This window comes from Hyla sarda, chromosome 1 (assembly GCF_029499605.1).
Source record: "Hyla sarda isolate aHylSar1 chromosome 1, aHylSar1.hap1, whole genome shotgun sequence".
NCBI lineage: Eukaryota > Metazoa > Chordata > Amphibia > Anura > Hylidae > Hyla > Hyla sarda.
This window is the reverse complement of record NC_079189.1, coordinates 298,760,690-298,781,376: the sequence shown is the minus strand read 5'-3', so window position 1 is coordinate 298,781,376 and position 20,687 is coordinate 298,760,690. Positions and strand designations below refer to the sequence as shown.

At 40.8% G+C, this 20,687-nt stretch overlaps 1 protein-coding gene across 2 annotated transcripts in view; it reads right to left on the bottom strand.

Annotated features, from left to right (window-relative positions):
- Positions 1–1,893: 1,893 nt before the first annotated feature.
- The window catches only part of GNA11 (G protein subunit alpha 11), a 33,565-nt gene continuing 14,771 nt past the window's right edge, over positions 1,894–20,687 (bottom strand). For both annotated transcript variants that reach the window (XM_056518060.1, XM_056518059.1), the window contains exons 2-7: positions 11,623–11,807; positions 8,599–8,753; positions 8,102–8,230; positions 6,218–6,347; positions 5,807–5,960; positions 1,894–4,341 (exon numbers count right to left, since the gene is read on the bottom strand). In XM_056518060.1, coding sequence (XP_056374035.1) covers positions 4,151–4,341; positions 5,807–5,960; positions 6,218–6,347; positions 8,102–8,230; positions 8,599–8,753; positions 11,623–11,769 — 906 coding nt within the window. In that variant the 5' untranslated portion in view covers positions 11,770–11,807 and the 3' untranslated portion in view covers positions 1,894–4,150. The remainder of the gene's footprint in view (positions 4,342–5,806; positions 5,961–6,217; positions 6,348–8,101; positions 8,231–8,598; positions 8,754–11,622; positions 11,808–20,687) is intronic.

The window sequence follows — 20,687 nt, the reverse complement described above, 5'->3', positions numbered from 1 at the left end:
TATGTATCTAGCTTGTTACATATTTTAATTCCTTCTGCAAGATCTACACTCCATGTTACAGCCTCTGTTTAATGGCAGGCGGGTCAATATGCCACCATGAGACCTTGCAGAGACTGCAGGCTGGCAGAAGAAGCAGTTGGGAGATTACAGTACAAGCCAGCAGATGGTGAGGAGCAGGATTTGAATTTGTGTATATGTATACACACAACTGTACATAGATGAACAAACAAAAATGTAACAGGGCTGAATTTGTCAATGACGCAGACGCGTTTTACATTTAAACAACTTGTGGAATACCAAAAGGCCAATGACTATTCAGCCACTGTTAGATCGATAGTGTTAACTTTAAAGGAATAATGCACACATTACTGCAAATAAAAGGTATTAAAGCCATCTAAGATCTTGTGCTCGTACATATCAGGGAATGCTTTGACAACTTAACATCCTTATGCTATTTAGCAATGAGCACATTATCTTCTATATAAATGTAGTGTCTCTAAAATCCTTCACTGGTCAGGGGGAGTGCTTATGCAATACATTCGGCTTCCCAACTTCAGGATAAAGCTTCATAAAAATACAAGAGAACTGAAAAATAAACGTCATGTACATCTACAATACAAGGGCTTTAATCATTTTACACCACACAAGGCTTAAAGGGCTATTCCAGGCAAAAACTTTTTTTTATATATCAACTGGCTCCGGAAAGTTAAACAGATTTGTAAATGACTTCTATTAAAAAATCTTAATCCTTCCAATAGTTATTAGCTTCTGAAGTTTTCTGTCTAACTGCTCAATGATGATGTCACGTCCCGGGAGCTGTGCATGATGGGAGAATATCCCCATAGGAACTGCACAGCTCCCGGGACGTGAGTCATCAGAGAGCAGTTAGACAGAAAACAACAACTCAACTTCAGAAGCTAATAACTACTGGAAGGATTAAGATTTTTTAATAGAAGTAATTTACAAATCTGTTTAACTTTCCGGAGCCAGTTGACATATATAAAAAAAAAAGTTTTGGCCTGGAATACCCCTTTAAGGTGACCCTTCACTTTTCCTTTAAATTCACTCTCCCAATTAATACTTCAGAAGGGAGGGGGCACAACTACCCAAGCACACCACAGAGGAAAGTCTGGGTAGCAGGAGGCCTATTTTGCCTAAATAAAGAAAGGACATGGAGTCAGAGGAAGTGTGGCACAAAAACAAAAAGCGAGGGCCCCATGGACTTTTTTCAGATGGAAAACCAGAAGGTTGCTTTAAGCCACTTGTATCTATTACCTTTCTTAAATAGGTTACTCAGGGTTAGAAAAAACAGAGCTGCTTTTTCTTCCCCGACAAACAGCACCACCCTTGTCCTAGTGTGTGGTATTGCATTTCAGTAACATTAAAGTGAATGGAGCCCATTTGTAATACCACACACAACCTGAGAAGAGGTGTGGCGCTGGTTTTTGTTTTGTATTTTCAATCCTGGGCAGCCCGTTTATTTCATAAAATGAGGAGTGAAGCAAATGCTTTATTTTTTTATTTTTAGTATGACACCACTTGAAGTTAACCAAACAGAGAAAGACTTCAATGGAAACAGCCAGGTCACCACGGCGCTGACGAACCCAGATGGACACACTAAGGAGGATCAGATGTACTTTAATGACTAAGATGCAACGCGTTTCGCTGCGCATGCGCAGCGAAACGCGTTGCATCTTAGTCATTAAAGTACATCTGATCCTCCCTAGTGTGTCCATCTGGGTTCCTTAGCGCCGTGGTGACCTGGCTGTATCCATTGAAGTCTTTCTCCGTTTGGTTTCCTTATCCCAGCCAGAGGGCAGCAGACTATTACTTATTACTTCATGCCTATACCATTGTTGTGTGTGAGCTTACACAACCTACCTCCCAGGGTGAGCCATTATTCCACACCTGGTGTAGTTTGGTTTAACCCTATGGAGTGCTTGTTTTCTTGTCGAAGTTAGGCTCCACCTTTGATAAACATATGCTGAGTAAGACACTTGACATCCAGAAGCCACCAGCAAGCTGTTAGCTGATCTTTTATGTTAACAGCAGCTTACTGATCTCTAAAGACGATAGATATAATAAGTGATGACTACAGAGCCAAAGCTAATCCAAAATGGATCTTCACTTTACAGTTTGTAGTGCTATTTCAATATTACAGAAAAAAAATAATGTATAAATGTATCATTAAATCAACATTCTATGGAAGCTGGAGTTGGCAGCGATGCTAGGACTATATCCCTGCAGAAGTCAGGCAGATTACTACAGTCAAGTGAGGAAAGCTACTGTAAAAGGGAGAAAATCCCTTACTAGCAAACAATCAATGTAGTGCACTAATATAACAATATAAAGGGGCTCCAAAGGCAGGGCTTTGAGGTAAATTAGGCTTAGGCGGCCATATCTAAAAATAAAATATGGTGTAAATAACAAGTGATGGTTTTGTCCATAGCAACCAATACAGCTCATTTTCCTAAAGCTTCACGACACAACAAAAGCTGTATACAGAGTCCCTGCAGCTCCATACTGTAGGTGCAGTGTTTTAAAGTATTTTTTGCAGGCAAGAATACTTCAGTAATATGGCATCCAATGGAACGTGGCACAAACTTTTCTCTGATTCATACAGAGTCTGACACACAAATAAATAAACCTCACTATGCAATCTGAGGCATTGGAAGGTACAATAGGGAACTATACACTTCTATGGGTGTTGCATTACAGGTGATACAGAGCCATAATACTGCCACGTCCATGAGGACGATGGAAGATTGGAATTTATCGCTAAGTGCAAATTCTCCACTTTTGGCTTGCACTATTTACTATACAGAGTATATTACACTTTTTTTTATTTATTTTATTTTTTTGTAACACCAAACTGTGACATGGTGTTCCTTAAAGAAGCACTCCAGTTTTATTCCCCCAGTTTTACTGTGATCTGGAAAAATTACAGCAAAGACACAGTTAAAACCCAGTAAAAATGTGTGAAAAATGCAGTAAAAATGGTGTGTGTGAACATAGACTCTTCATAAAATCTTCATAAAACACCTTAATTGTGATTATGGATCAAATTACTCTCTCTTCATGGTAATATTTCTCTAAGACAAAAAAATAAAATAAAACACGCATCAAAACTGCACATAATATGAACTGAACCTAACCCACTTAGGTCTCAGCATTCTAGGCTGCTGAAATCTAGTCCGGTGACTAGATTACCGGGTGATCTTAGGGGTACTACAGTGATGAGATCCCCCCTTCCCCCTCTCTTTGCAAAGTCAGTGGATTCCTGGGTAATGTAGGCAGTATTAGAAAATCATTTCAGTGTGTAAAGACAAATCTGTATGACTGAAAATCCATGCATGCCACATCAGCTGAAACAGTTAAGCACAAGGCATACACAAGAATCTCTACATAATTCTCTAATAGCCTATGCTGCACTATATAAGCAAAAACATTTTTCCGGAGTGCTTCTTTAAAGGCACCTTTGGAAAAAGCAAGGTTAACAATTACTGGGAAAATATTCGTTATTGTAAAGGAAGAAAATATGAAAAATGGGATATAATATACAAACACATACACACACAACCGATTTCATAATCCCTAGAAAGTTTACATGTTAGCCCTGTCATTTGTATCATCAGTTACAACCTACAAAGCAATTTAACAGCTTTGACAGAATAAAATCATTTCGGTGAGGAATGGTCAGGGAGCAACCCAGTAAAATAAACCTCAAGCCAAAAGAACTGCGGCTGTGAAGGCAGGTATAAAACAAAGTACATATAGACTAGAGGAACTGTCCCATTGCCTCTGCTCATTCACGTATTGTAAAAGATGTAGACACATTTCCGTAGAAACAATTTAAAATACATATATGTATATATATTTATATATATATATATTAAAAAAAAAATCACTTAGTTTTACGACTTCTATCAAAGGCAGACTTGCAGCATTATGCTGCATTTTCACAAATTTGGCAAAAAAAAAATAAATTTAAAAAAAAATTAAAATTTAAAAATAAAAGAACACCAATTTTACAAAAAAAAAAAAAAAAAAAAAAAGGGGAAAAAACAAAGAAAAAAAGAAAAAGTCAATATCTGGTAGTAAAGAGAAGTTACTATGCCCTATAGGGGATGGGTTATGCAGGGGTGTCAGGTCACACCAGGTTGTACTCTTTAAGATTTAGCTGTAGGATGGTGTCTTTGACAGCAGCAAAAACAAAGCGGATGTTCTCTGTGTCTGTGGCACAGGTGAAGTGTGAGTAGATTATCTTATCGCTATCAGGATTCAGATCCACAAACATTTTCAGAATAAATTCACGAGCAGTTGTTGCATCTCGCTGGGGGCCTGGAGCACGAAGAGAAATAAAATGCAAACAAGAATATCAAAAAAACACAAAAAAACATTTAAACAATGATATAATTGCTGCACAGAATTTGTTAAAGATGCCTAGTTTGCTGGACAGACTATGCTGTGCATACTGTAAAAATATCAAAATTAACAGTCTTTAAAAGGGAACTAATCAGAAGCTTTTACCCTATATAATGCTTGGCAAAGCATTATTTAGGGTAAAATCTTTATCCTCACCATCCCCGGGGGATGTCCCTGCCTGTGGGGATAGTGAAGATATGAAATTATAAACTGCTTCCCGCCGCGCCCCCTTAAAGGGGTACTCCGCCCCTAGACATCTTATCCCCTATCCAAAGCTCATTACTCCCTTCTTGATCAGACTTTTTTTTTAGTTCCAATAATTTAGCAGTTTTTTCATAGTTATACAGTTGGCTTAATTTTTAGATCACTTAATTTTAATACATTTTATTAACAGCATAAATGGCAGCTAAACACTAAAATTGTGTCCTCTTCCTGATAAAATGTATACAGGAGATGTAAATAGAGGGCAAAAAGCATAGTTTGGGCTCCTTTACAATTTTTATTTATTAATAATAATATATATATTATTATAAATAAAAATTATAAAGAAGCTCAAACTTTACCTTTTGGGGGCAGTTACCATTGCAATATTTTTTTTATTGCCCCTGTAACTTGAGCTGATATGTTAGCCACAGTTACAAAGGGAATAGAGCCGCCCAAAAATCCATGCAGAATAGGTCTGGAGATACCCAGGGATCACACGATCGCCATAACGGGAAGCAGGAAGCTACCGAGCAGAGTGTAGACAGCGATCAGGAAGGTAATAAACTGTCCTCTATAAATGTTCTTGATGTTTTCTGGCAAAGTACCCCTGGGGTACTACCGAGGAAAACTTTTTTTTTTTAAATCAACTGGTGCCAGAAAGTTAAAACAGATTTGTAAATTACTTCTATTAAAATATCTTAATCTTTCCAGGACTTTTTAGGGAAATAGTTTTCTTTTTGGAACACAGAGCTCTCTGCTGACATCTGTTCATTTTAGGAACTGTCCAGAGCAGCATATGTTTTCTATGGGGATTTTCTCCTACTCTGGACCGTTCTTAAAATGGACAGAGATGTCAGCAGCGAGCTCTGAGTTCCAAAGAGAAAATAATTTCTTCTGTAGTATTTAGCAGTTAATAAGTACTGGAAGGACTGCCTCTGGAAGGCAAAGTAAGATTGCCGATGGGGGACCCGCCTGCTGCGCGCAAAACAGTGTTGGATGGCGGGCACTTTACAGGACGCAAACTCGGCCAAAACAAAACTTTACTAAGTGAGCATGTTACAGACTCCTGTTCGCCCACAATATAAACCAATGTATTGGGTTTAGTGTGGGTGAACTTGCTGACAGTTTTCCTTTAATCCCAATTTTGGGAATGCTGCTGATGTTCACAGCTACCTACCATCAAACTCAGGGAAGTAATCTACAAGGTGAGAGTACATAATCTTATCTTCAAGAAGGTCCTTCTTGTTTAGGAAAAGGATGACCGAGGAGTTCTGGAACCATGGGTAGGTAATTATAGTTCTAAAAAGAGCCTTGCTCTCCTCCATCCGGTTCTACCAAAAAGAACAAACATTAACATAACATCAGTAACTTTGAATTGATATGAATTTTCATTTTTTTTTCTTGACCACAATCTAGACTACACATGACGAAAAACTGAATGTGCTCCAATGAGCTGCTTTTAAAAAGGCAGGTAACTGATGGATGTGCTTGATCACATGACTCTATAACAGTGCTGTGCAGTTCATAAGATAGGACTAACAAGGCGGTGTCGCTTTTTCAGCAGCAGGTAACACGTAGGAACACATACCTCATTATCAGACTCCACAAGGACTTGGTCATATTCACTCAGCGCTACAAGGAACATGATGGATGTCACATTCTCAAAGCAGTGTATCCACTTCCTCCTCTCTGATCTCTGTCCTCCAACATCCACCATTCTTTATAAAAAAAAAAAAATTAATACATTAGACTAAAGTGCAAACAACTTCACTAATACTCGATGTTTTCAACAAAGGTCCAATATGTTTAGTACTCCACAAAGTACTACATTAAAAAAATTAGCACAGCATTGGTAAAATTACTGATTATTTTGTGCCCCACGCACTGTTTATGGTGTTTTTTTTTTCTTCAAATGAGCATGTTTGAATAAATGCATTTTTTGTTGTGTTTTTCCCATTTTTTTTTCATATAAACAAACATTACCAGGACTATGGAGAAAAACAAACTGCATATAACACCCCAAAATGGCAAACCTAGAAGTACTTTTTTTTCTTTATATAAAACACTGCCATTGACCCCAAAACACACCCCAAGTAAAGAAAAATGCAGCAACAGAGAACATTTGGCTAATATCTGGCAGAGAGAAGTGTTTTTCAAATTAAACAAAAAATGCAAACAAAAATCCATATTTATGTGGCATTCCTCCGAATATCTCACAGCCAGCTATAGGACAGTACAAAGACCCCATGCAGTAAAAAGGAAAGAGAGGATACTGCCCCACAGGCTCATCTATACCGGAGAAAAGACTGACACTGTATGAAGGAAAGCAAAGATTGACAAAAAATAAATATGGCCAGAGATTCTAATTTTTAGCATATATCTTTAAAAAGTTGGCTGGCAAAACACTTTTACTTCTAAATGTCCTGTCATTTCCCACTGCTGCTGTGGTAACAACAGTGCCCAGTCCCTGCTGTGACATCTAGACAAGTGGCTGCTCTTCCCATCACTGGCCACTGTGGTTACCACTGTTTGGCTGTGACCACTTTCTTGTGTAGAGATAGTGACTAGGAAGCGGTATGATGGCAGATGAATACCGTTTACCGTATTTTTCGCCCTATAGGACGCACCGGCATATAAGACGCACCCAATTTTAAAGGTGCAAAATCTAGAAAAAAAAAAGATTCTGCACCCAACAGTGATCTTCAACCTGCGGACCTCCAGATGCTGCAAAACTACAACTCCCAGCATGCCCGGACAGCCGTCATGACGTCGCTACGCACGCCGCTCCTATTGGATGACGGGACGGCGTGCGCGCCGACGTGATGACGTCAAAGGAGAGCGCCGCCATGCAGTGGATCCTGGCAAGGAGCAGACGCCGAGGAGGCAGGTATGGTCCCTCCCGGTGTCCTGTAAGCTGTTCGGGATGCTGCGATTTCACCGCGGTGGTCCCGGACAGCCGGGTTACTGTCACTTTCGCTTCAGACGCGGCGGTCAGCTTTGATCGCCACATCTGAATGGTTAATACAGGGCATCACCACGATCGGTGATGTCCTGTATTAGCCGTGGATCCTGGCCGTTGATGGCCGCAGGGACCGACCCGATAGGTGTGTATTCGCCGTATAAGACGCACCAACTTCCCCCCCCCCCAAGAAGAAAAAGTGCGTCTTATATGGCGAAAAATACGGTAGGCTTTGTTTTTTTTATTTAAACTGGCCACTTTTGCTAATAAAAATATGTCACTGGACAACCCCTTTAAGAAAGCATTTTTTTTTTTTTTATGTCCTACTAAATCCAAGGGTTTACTCATTTCAGAACAGAGCAGTTTTTTGTTTTTTAGATTCACAAGGCAACATGAGAAAATTGCTGAAAGTGTTCAGATCTCTAGGTTAAGATAAAAAAGAAAAACTTAATACAAGCAATTTAAATAAATAACAAAACCATACAAGACAGGAACAGGCAATGTTGCATTCACCTAAAAATAATGTTTTCCAAGTCAAAAGGGTACTCAATGATACCAGTAGTCGGCACTCTGACTCTCAGAACATCTTGTTGGGTGGGTAGGTAGCCTGGCTTGGAAATGCGGTCCACATCTGTCAAGTAACTTAAGAAAAAAACAAGCATTAATGCTAGCTACAATGTAGTCAATGGGCTGTCTTTGTTCTGGTTGGCTAGAGAACGAAAACACAGTTTGGGAAAAAATAAATAAAAAACCACGCTATATACCCAAACAGTTTTACAGCTAGTCAAGTCAAATGCACATGAAAGACCAAAATCTTAAGATAAGAAACACTCGACTGAGTTAAATAATCATACAAAATGTCCTATAGATCTTACAGGGCATTTGGGGCTCCATCATTTAAAACACTTACATTTGGGAATTGAGAAACAGATGTTACAGTAGGATACTCCGATAAGTAATATCAAAAAGGAAGTAGGTCAACATACATAGAAAACCCTACAAGAACGTACTATTTGGCTGAATCTGACAGTTGGTATTCCCGTCGCCGATCATAGCATTCCTGGATACCTGGGTCATTCCACAGGGTTTTGATTGCACTGATATATGGCTGCTCAAACGTGCAGACCCTTTCCACATCCACTTCTCGCACAAGGAGGGCATTAGCCTGGAGAGAACAATAAGTATGAGGGGGTGCTTAACACATAGGACTTGTGACACTTTGAACTCTGTATCCTAATATGAGCACAGGTTACACAATGAATGAGAATAATTAAAGAGTACCTGTCATGATCTTGATACATTTTTTTAACCCTCCCAGTTCACTCCCCCCCATTATGATAAACCACCACCTGCCTTTTTTTTTCTTTTTTTTTTAGTTTTCTACCTTGATATTGTTGTGTATCTTCTGCTCAGTCAGCTCCACAAACTGGGAAGAGGCGTTCCCCAGCAGGCGTGACATCATCTGAAGCCCTGCTGGGGAGAACTTCCTCCTTTACTCTGCAATGCTGCTTTGAAAAAACAGGCTAGAGTAGTTCAGTGTGTGATGGACTGTGACTGGCTGAGACCTCCACCCCACTCCCCGTCAGCTCTGTGCAATGAACTTTACAGTGTGTCAGCTCTGCCCAGCAGTTTTCAAAGGGACTCTACAGCAGTGTTTCCTAACCAGGGCCCCTTCTGCTGTTGCAAAACGACAACTCCCAGCATGCCTGGACAATCTTTGGCTCTATAAACTGTGCTGAGTTAGGTTGCATTCCCACCGGGCGTATACGCAGCGTATTTCACGCTGCGTAAAATTTACGGCAGCAATGGGAAATACGCAGCGTATTCCTTGCTCACTATACACACAGGGCTTTCCGGCAGCAGCCATGTGTGTGCAATGTGTTTTGGAGGCAGAGCCATGTGTCACAGTCACGCCGGCACACAGCCCCGACTCCAAAACTCACTACACACATAGGGCTGCCACTGGAAAGCCCTGTGTGTATAGTGAGCAAGGAATATGCAGCGTATTTCCCGCTGCTGCCGTAAATTTTGCGCAGCGTGAAATACGCTGCGTATACGCCAAGTGGGAACCCACCCTTAAGGTCCTATCTGTATTTACTGACTTTTGCCAGGCTGCTGCAGGAGAGAACCTGTAGGCAGGACCAGAAGGAGGACACCTGGTGACCAAAATTTTATGGGTTAATTTAACACAAAGCTACAAAATTTTAATAAGACATATATTAGAGAAGAAATTCAAATAGGCTAATCTATAAATATATTGCATTTTATTGATGGTGACAGGTGCAATTTAAGAATATACCAGCAGACTGCTCAGACAAAGTAATTTATTCGGACCTTTGTCTTCTTTCATCCGCTACAACTTGTACAGATGAATGGAATTGAAGACTTTGTGGTTCCATGTGTACATTCTTTTAACACTTCTGATTAATAGTAACGACTGCATACCAGGAAAACCCAACACAAGACCTGCTGTTTTATTAAAGGGGAACTCTGGTGGAAACAAGTAGAAAAATCCAGTAAGTTAATGATATTTGTAAATTACTTCTATTAAAAAAATCGTAATCCTTCCAGTACTTATTAGCTGCTGTATGCTACAGAGACATTTGAGAATTTCTTTTCTGTCTGACAACATTGCTCTCTGCTGACACCTCTGTTCATGTCAGGAACTGGGCAGATTAGAATCATATCCCCATAGAAAACCTCTCCTGCGCTGGACAGTTCCTGACACGAACAGAGATGTCAGTAGAGAGCACTGTTGTCAGGCTAGAAAGAACTTCACATATCTCTCTGTAGTATATCTGTAGTATACAGCAGCTGATAAGTACTAGAAGGGTTTAGATTTTTAAATAGAAGTGATTTTCAAATCTGTTTAACTTTCTTGCACCAGTTGATTTAAAAAAAAAAGAATTATATGTTTTACCCACCGGAGTTTCCCTTTAACGCTGTAACCCAGTAGTTTGGCCTTCACAATTTGAACCCTGTCAGACCTAGCCCAATTTTTGTTATGCTTTCAACAGATCAAAGATTTATCTTCCCCAATGTGCGAGTTTCCCACTGTGGGTTTAGCTACAGCAGGTTTGGACTTTAATGGGATCTGCTGACGTTTTTCAGTTGCAGAAAATCCACCACAGCTAAACCTGCATGGGAAAATTGCGAAAGATCTGCCAGTGTAAATATAACCTTAAAAGGGGTACTCCGGTGAAAAACAATTTTTGTTTAAATCAACTGGTGCCAGAACGTTAAACCGATTTGTAAATTACTTCTATTTAAAAATCTTAATCCTTCCAGTACGTATCAGCTGCTGTATGCTACAGAGGAAGTTGAGTTGTTCTTTTCTGTCTGACTACAGTGCTCTCTGCTGACACCTCTGTCCATGAGGAACTGTCCAGAGAAGGAGCAAATCCCCATAGTAAACCTCTCCTGCTCTGGACAGTTCCTGACATGGACAGAGGTGTCAGCATAGAGCACTGTGATCAGACAGAAAAGAACTATACAACTTCCTCTGTAGTATACAGCATCTGATAAGTACTGGAAGGATTAAGATTTTTAAATAGAAATAATTTACAAATCTGTTTAATTTACTGGCACCAGTTGATAAAAAAATATTTTTTCACCGGAGTACCCCTTTAACCTTCTGTTGGAAACCCATTAACAAATTTTGCAATATGTAGTGCAGATCTACTGCATTTCTGTCCTTTGACAATATACCATAATATTAGAGCAGATTGATGAAAGAGTTCTACCTGGTTGGAAGTTAGGGTGCTCTTACCTGAACAGTAGCTGCTGTAACTAGTGAACATGATGTACTGATAATTGCAGCCGTTGCATTACAGTTGGCCATATGCAGCGCGTACTGTGGAAATGCTGCTGGTAACGTGTTATATAATATTTAATGCAGTGGATTATCTTTTTACCCTTTCCACTGTTAAATTGCAAGCCTAGGTGCAAGACGAAACATCACGAACACTAGCGGCTGCCATTAATACACGGTGTAAGAGCACCCGCGTAAATACACTACGTCACTCATATCTTACCTTGTTCTGCTCACACTTATAGGGGATTTTTAATGTTTCCATGGCACGTATCATAGACTGCATGGCAGTAAAGATATTCTGATAGACAAGCTTAGTAAAGCCCTTTTTGTCTTCTTCTGAATAGCCAGAGCCATGAATTATTCTCATCTGTTTAATGAAAGTACTCTTCCCACTTTCTCCTGTACCTAAAACACAAACAATGAAAAGAGTTAAACATATACCTGACCATGGACACGGTCAGGCCACCAGTTCTCTACATAACTGGCTTGTTCTGACATATGCCCTAGTTATCGTAGAGAAATTAGATACAGCATATTAGGCACACGTTGCATGCCTCACTTTATGGCTGTCCATACAATTCCCTCATAGTGAACATAATAGCATCATTGTCAGCTGTACAAGTTGTAATACATAAACACAATACTTTCCATAATATGGTACACATCACCCTCATAACCACCTTTATTGAAATGTGTCATATTGTTACCAATTGTGCACCCCAACACCACCAACCAAGATAGACTGATGAGAACTGTCTGTTATAACAGTGCAGACTGGGTGTGAGATTTGGAAGCTTGTAAACCATAGGTACTGATGTGACACTGACCATATAAGCCCAAAGGCCACCAATAACATGGACAGTTCCCATAGCGAAACTAACGCAGTTGTAGCTGTGCGCTGCACACCGACGAGTGACTTCCTCAACGCAACGTCACTCATCAGTGCATAGTGCACAGCAACAGCACAGGACGCCACCGGAGCGTGCCCACAGAACAGGTAAATATGAAAGCCGGGGAGGGGGAGGGACATTCGAATCAGGCAGCAGCGATACTCTGGTCTGGAAGAAGCCGCTGGAGTTACATGATTTAAAGCAGGCGCTTTACATCTTTGAACTACAGCGGCTTCAGCGGGCCAGAAAGAGTTTATCGGTGTATAACACGCAGATAGACTTTAAAGGGTACCTCTCATGATCCTGTTAAATGTTAGAATCCTCCCAGTTCACTGCCCCAATCATGATAAACCACCCCCTGCCTTTATTTTTGTTATTTGTTAGTTCTCTACCTTGATATTGCTCTGTATCTTCTGCTCAGAGCAATATCAAGGGGCGTTCCTCATCGGCATGACATCATCTGAAGTCATACAGGGGAGAACTTCCTCCCTCACTCTACTACACACAGCCCAGAGCAGTTCAATGTGTGAGGTGAGCTATGATTGACTAAGGCTGCACCCCCCCCCCCCCCCTCAGGACTCCAGACTGCATTTCCTGATTTTGAAGTACTGCCAGGCCAGCAGGAGTCCAAAGTCTGTGCAAGAGATAGGGGGAAATGTCCTCTGGACAAGTAGGGAGACACCTAGTGACAGCTTTTCTAAACACAAATAAAACATAGAAAACTTAATTATTTTTTTTTTAAACAAAGTACATTAGAAAGATTTTTATTACCATAAGGAGTGTAATAGCAAAAAATTTTTTAATGAGAGTGCCCACTTAAGCTTAAAATTGAAAGTATAGAAAAAATTTGTGTTTTACGCCAATAAATACAGTATATAGGTTTTGTTTTATTTTGCTAGTAAAAAAAATAAAAATTATTTATATATACACACTTTTTGTAAGAATATTAGTAGGCTTAAAATTGTCCCCTTGTAACCCCTATAACTTGTTTATTTTTCTGCATACGAGGCTATGTGAAGGCTCATTTTTTGCACCATGATCTGTAGTTTTTAATGGTACCATTTTTGTTTTTTTAATGGACTATTTAATATCATTTCTGCTATGTGAAGTGACCTAAAATGTGCAATTCTTTGGTATTTTTTTATGTTTACGCCATTTACCGTGTGGTTTAATTAACATTATATTTTAATAATTCTGACATTTATGTACGTGGTGATATCACATATTTATTTTAAATTTTATTTTACATTGCAGCAGTGAGAGCACACAAGAGGCAAACTTCACCTGTACTGGATTGCAGCGTGGTCCCAGCAAACCAACTCTATATCTCCGGCGGGGTGCACATACACAAAGTATGAAGTATCAATATAAACTAATAAAGAAGCATGTACGTGCACTCACCGCTCAGCAGAGATAGTAGCGTATTGGGGTCCGGTTACGGGAAGCTGGGTCTCAGCATCAGCGCAGGTGGAATGGAGCTCGTAGGCTATGTCGCCAGTTTCGCACGTGAGTGCGTGGTTCTTCCATGCCGGAAAAAGCATGCACTCACGTGCAAAACTGCCGACATAGCCTACAAGCGCCATTCTACCTGCGCTGATGCTGAGACCCAGCTTCCCGTAACCGGACCCCAATACGCTACTATCTCTGCTGAGCGGTGAGTGCACATACGTGCTTCTTTATTCGTTTTTATTTTACATTATTTTATTTATAAAAGGGGGGTGACTCAACCTTTTATAAGGGGGGGGGGTATACACCGTTATTACTCTTTTACCTTTTTTTTTTAGTCCCCATAGGGGACTATAACATAGAATTTCTTGATTCCTAACACTGATCAATGTTGTGTTATTACACAGCATTGATCAGTGTTATCCGTGGTCTGTTGCTCTAGCCTGCCAAAGCAGGCTGGTGCCACAGACCAAAGATCCGACGGCAGAGAGGAAGGTAGGGACCCTCCGGCCGTCAGTTAAGGTGATATTGACCACAAGATTACCCTGCGGTGGTCCTGAACACCCATAGCAACCAGTCGTCAACATTCAGTTGCCGGCTTTAGGTCTTGCGATCAGCTTTGATCATGGCATCTTAAGGGTTAATAGCCTCGCAGGCTATTAGCTGCGGCCCCTGGCTGTTGATTCCAGCCGGGGTCGTGCGGTACAGAGTGGGATGACATCACAATCCCGCTCCATAGCTGCTCCCCCTTTCCAAAACATACGCATACAAAATGAAAGAAGGGATCTGATTGTCAACTGCACCACTCTTCCTCTACACGTTTGGATAAACCTCCCCTACAGTGTTCTGCAAGTCGCCGCGTGCATACGCAGTGTACTCGCACACAAAGCGGCTGTACTCGGCCTAGCTAAGGGAGTGGCCGATGTCTGTGTACACTACGCGTGCACGTGGCAACCGGCACATCACTGTGTCTGCTCATAGCGGCAGATTGCCGATACGAGCAGGCAGGCACAGCTGGAGACACACTGTAGGGGCCGTCGTCAGCAGATCTGCATCGTAAAATATATCCGTTCCATGTGACCCTGCCCTTAAAAAGATTGTCCAAAGTGTAAAAAAATATGAATGAATATAGTACAAAAATGAATAAACTTTTAACAGGGAACCTGTTATGGTAAGCTTGTGATGAAAGGGTGTTGCATTAACCCTTAACTGTCGCGACGCCAGGGTGCGGGTTCCTCCATATTTATAATATATCCTACTGCCACCCATCGCAGGAACAATAGGGAGGAATAAAGGATTGTCACAACCAGGATTGTAGTAAACTGGAAATAACTTTGCTGATTTTATCCTGCATAAAATCTGCAGTAAACAGTCTATACAGAGGACAGGTACCTAGGCTCCTCACAGGTTGGTTGGGACCTTGTGGGGTTTGATTTAGGTTCAGTAGTCACGTAGGATTTTAGGAGAGAGTTGGATAAACTCACGGTTAGCAAGATGCTAAAGAGATAGGCTTCAGGCCTAGATTTGTCTTGTAGGTATGCATGGAGTTGTGTTCTCTCTGTTAGTCCAGAACCCAAGAGAGGAAAGAGAGCGATCATTGTGTAACAGCGCCCTTATACGGCAAGGGGGCAGGCTCAAACCTTATTGGATCCCCAAACCTGTCATTCCTATTACAAAGGATTGTGGTACATCAGGTAGCACAATCACGTGACCTGGGAGGTCCTTAACCTCAGCAACACATTTACTGTAGATCACATGGTCCTGGAAGTAACCTTTATATAATAAAATATATACAATATACACATCAAATTAACCCCTTAAGGACGCAGGACGTAAATGTACGTCCTGGTGAGGTGGTACTTAACGCACCAGGACGTACATTTACGTCCTAAGCATAACCGCGGGCATCGGAGCGATGCCCGTGTCATGCGCGGCTGATCCCGGCTGCTGATCGCAGCCAGGGACCCGCCGGCAATGGCCGACGCCCGCGATCTCGCGGGCGTCCGCCATTAACCCCTCAGGTGCCGGGATCAATACAGATCCCGGCATCTGCGGCAGTTCGCGATTTAAATGAACGATCGGATCGCCCGCAGCGCTGCTGCGGGGATCCGATCATTCATAACGCCGCACGGAGGTCCCCTCTCCTTCCTCCGTGCGGCTCCCGGCGTCTCCTGCTCTGGTCTGTGATCGAGCAGACCAGAGCAGGAGATGACCGATAATACTGATCTGTTCTATGTCCTACACATAGAACAGATCAGTATTAGCAATCATGGTATTGCTATGAATAGTCCCCTATGGGGACTATTCAAGTGTAAAAAAAAAAGTAAAAAAATGTAAAAGTAAAAGTAAAAAAAAAGTGAAAAATCCCCTCCCCCAATAAAAAAGTAAAACGTCAGTTTTTTCCTATTTTACCCCCAAAAAGCGTAAAAAACATTTTTTATAGACATATTTGGTATCGCCGCGTGCGTAAATGTCCGAACTATTAAAATAAAATGTTAATGATCCCGTACGGTGAACGGCGTGAACGGAAAAAAATAAAAAAAAGTCCAAAATTCCTACTTTTTTAATACATTTTATTTAAAAAAAAAATTATAAAAAATATATTAAAAGTTTTTTATATGCAAATGTGGTATCAAAAAAAAGTACAGATCATGGCGCAAAAAATGAGCCCCCATACCGCCGCTTATACGGAAAAATAAAAAAAGTTAGAGGTCACCAAAATAAAGGGATTATAAACGTACTAATTTGGTTAAAAAGTTTGTGATTTTTTTTTTTAAGCGCAACAATAATATAAAAGTATGTAATAATGGGTATCATTTTAATCGTATTGACCCTCAGAATAAAGAACACACGTCATTTTTACCATAAATTGTACGGCGTGAAAACAAAACCTTCCAAAATTATCAAAATTGCGTTTTTCGTTTTAATTTCCCAACAAAAATAGTGTTTTTTGGTTGCGCCATATATTTTATGATATAATGAGTGATGTCATTACAAAGGACAACTGGTCGCGCAAAAAACAAGCCCTCATACTAGTCTGGCGATGAAAATATAAAAGAGTTATGATTTTTAGAAGGCGAGGAGGAAAAAATGAAAACGTAAAAATTAAATTGTCTGAGTCCTTAAGGCCAAAATGGGCTGAGTCCTTAAGGGGTTAAAGGAGGAAGAGGTGACTAGGGGTTGTTCCATTAAAGGAGAACTCCGGAATATAAAAATTGTCGCCCATACTGCCGGCAGTAAAAAAATAAAGATGTACATACCTTCCGCAGCTCCCCCAGGGCCTCCGGTAACCGGAGGAGCGGAGGAAGGTATGTACATCTTTATTTTTTTTTACTGCCGGCACTATGGGGGACAATTTTTATGTTCTGGAGTTCTCCTTTAAGAGACTCCTATCAGGATGAAGGAACTCTGGCTATGGGGACTTACGACAAGGTACAGGACCATGTCCAGTACCGGGACACCACATAGTTACATAGTTAGTATGGTTGAAAAAAGACATACGTCCATCAAGTCCAACCAGGGAATTTAAGTGAAGGGTGTAAGGGGATAATGGGAAGGGATGTAGTTTTATAATTCTGCATAAGCATTAATGTTATTTTGTTCCAGGAATGTATCTAATCCTGTTTTAAAGCTGTTAATTGTTCCTGCTGTGACCAGTTCCTGAGGTAGACCGTTCCATAAATTCACAGTCCTCACGGTAAAGAAGGCGTGTCGCCCCTTTAGACTAAACTTTTTCTTCTCCAGACGGAGGGAGTGCCCCCTCGTCCTTTGGGGGGGTTTAACCTGGAACAGTTTTTCTCCATATTTTTTGTATGGGCCATTAATATACTTATATACGTTTATCATATCCCCCTTAAACGTCTCTTCTCAAGACTAAACAATTGTAACTCCTTTAATCGCTCCTCATAGCTAAGATGTTCCATGCCATAGTAGTCTGTGGTTCTGGAAGCCCCATGATGACTATTAGTGATTCCTTCTGAAATACCAATTCCCAGATCTCTCCCCATTTGTGCATAAGAGGATATCTATCAATCGAGCAGGACAGGGAGAAGCCAGTTAGGATGTCCTCAGTGACTCAAAAGCACTATTCCCAGTGGTAAAGAGTACAGTTCACCCAGCACTGAATCCTGTCATGCTCTCCGCTGCTAAGGTGAGTGGTATAAAAAGAATTTACATGAGTCCCATAGACTTCTACAGCATGTGAAACGTTACAGCACTGCAAAGGAACCTTTCAGTGCCTGTCTGTAACTCAAACAGCATGAGACAGATGACAGCTCCTTTTAATATATTCTCCTCGGGAATTCTGCACTGTTCCCCCGATGCCGCTGTTCAGTTCTCCATGGCCTGGCCAATCATGGGGGCTGCTGCCACCCTGATGTCACTACAGCAGCTTGTCATTGGCTGGCCTGCTCATATGACATGATGTCCCTATGGGCCAGACCTCATTATGCACAGATGCAAGCGAGAAAGTGTTCTTGTTAACAGGAGTACAACTTTTTTTTTTCTGACAGCGCAGTTTAGCTGAACTTTGATGGTATGGTTTCCATGGCAACCTTTTATTTCTTTCTATACAAGGTCTACAATTTGGGGGGTTTTGAAAACAAGAAACTGTCCCTGCATTGATTTAGAAAGACTCCATCAGGCGTCTGTCATGTTACATTTCCTCACATCTTTGCGCACGTTACTTAAACGCCTTAAAGTAAAAATATAGTATAAATGCCAAGAAACAAAGCAACACCTAATTTGGAAAAATGATCGGGAACAGTGTAAAACATTACTGGCACGCTTTTAAGTTGGCAGTAAACCAACAGCATATTTAATAATGGTGAAGAAGAACAGAGGTGCTCACACAAAGACCCCTACTGTCAAAAGGCAACTTCCCAGCAATATGGCAATGCAATACAGCCATACAAAGTCCAATCCTGTAGTCAAAAGTTTGGATTGGCGGGAGTCTGAGTGTTCAGACCTCCACCGATCAAGAGAACGAGACAGGAGTAATTTGCATTCTCTCCCTGCTCTGTGTCACATGACTTAAACGAATTCTCAATGTAAGTATATGAGCATGCCTCGATCACATAGCACAGACTTCTCCCGGCTCCTTCTGATCAGCAGTTTAAACATTCAGACCCCCACCCAAAGGTGAACGGCGTAAACGTAAAAAAAAAAAGTTCCAAAATGCAGCTTTTTCACATTATTCTGCATAAAAACCCTCTAAACCAGGGGTCTCAAACTCAAAATACCTAGGGGCCGCTGGAGGTAGAGGCTGAGCTGCAACAAGTATTCCCCAGAAAATGAGTCATAAGCTGTGTCAAGGAATGCTGGGAGTTGCAGTTACTAACTGCCCCCTGAGCTAACCGGCAGCATTTTAGTTTCATTTCAGATGCGGCGATCAACTTTGAATGCCGCGTCTAAAAGGTTAATAGCGCGCGGTACCGTGACCTGACCCGCTATAACGCACGGCCATGCTGTGGCGCTGCGTTATAGAAAGGGAGCAGACTCAGGGCGTACAGGTACGCCCTGCATCCTTAAGGAGTTAAATCAACTGGGGCCAGAATGATTCTATAAAAAAAAATCTTAATCCTTCCTGTACTTATCAGCTGTTGTATACTCCACAGGAAGTTATTTTCTTTTTGAATTTCCTTTCTGTCTGACCACAGTGCTCTCTGCTGACACCTCTTTGTATTGTTGTTACAAAGGGTGGAGTTTTATTTACAAAAGGAGGGTGGGGGCCAAAGTCCATTAAAAACAAATCATAAACCAATATTACTAAAGCCACTTTCTTATACAGCTTTGCATTATAAGCAGCTATTTGATAATCCAGCTGCACACAGTATCTGATATTGAGATTCCACCAATTTTATAAGACTTTATAACCTCTTTAAGGGTGTATTCACACATACAGTATTCTGCACATATATGAAGTACAGGATTAGATGCTGTGTTCAGTCTATAAGTTTACATTGAGAAATAAATGACTGAACACCGCATCAAATCTGCAGCTTCAAATCCTGTGCATCAAATATGTGCAGGATACTGTACGTGTAAATAGATCCTAAAGCAATAAAGAGTATAATTTCAATAACCACTTAGCCCCCCCAAAGTATCAAAACAACTGGCTGAAAAACTGGGCTAGAGACATTTCTAAAAAAAAAAAAAAAAAAAAAAAAAAAAAAAAAATTATATATATATTACTGCGCCAAAAAATATATATACTGCTATTTAAATTTGGATTGGTCAGGGTCTAAAAGGTTCTCTCCCAGCTCCGGACTGAGACAGTCTCATAACGTATGTGTATGGGACAATCTTGTTCACATAGACAGAGTGGTCGGGGTCTATACACTCCCTAGGACACAAAGATTTTCTTCTTTTTTTCTTTTCTTACAAGGATAGGCACACATTCAATTCGCTATACATCATTTTAGATTAACCTAAGGCAGTGCTTGACAAATTTGTTTTGAAACTAGAAGCCAGCAAAATAAATAAATAAGTTAGCAGCCATGATTTTTTTTTTTTTAACAGCACAATTCTTTAGTTTGAGATGTGGATGGTTAAACATGTTTTTCCCTATATTTCCCCAGTCATAGCTAAGGCTGCTTTCACACTATGAACATTCATCCGTTATCAATCGTCTGTTTATGTATTCTAACAACGGATGTTTAATAACGGATGAATACGTTTTCAACGTTCCGTTATTGTAACACATACGACACTAACCCATTTATCCTGTATGTAGGACTCCTCTGTATGTAGCTTGCCCCCTACAGGTAGCTTGTCCCCTAAAAGTAAGACCCCCCTGTAGGTAGGTTTTTTTTTTCTCTTTAGGTAGGACCCCTGCCCCCAGTGGGTTACTTGCCCACTATAGGTAAATTACCTCCCTGCAGGTAGTTTGCGGCCCTATTCACTGTAAAAATGTAGCTCAGCCCCCATCCTTCCACTTGCTTCCCCTTTA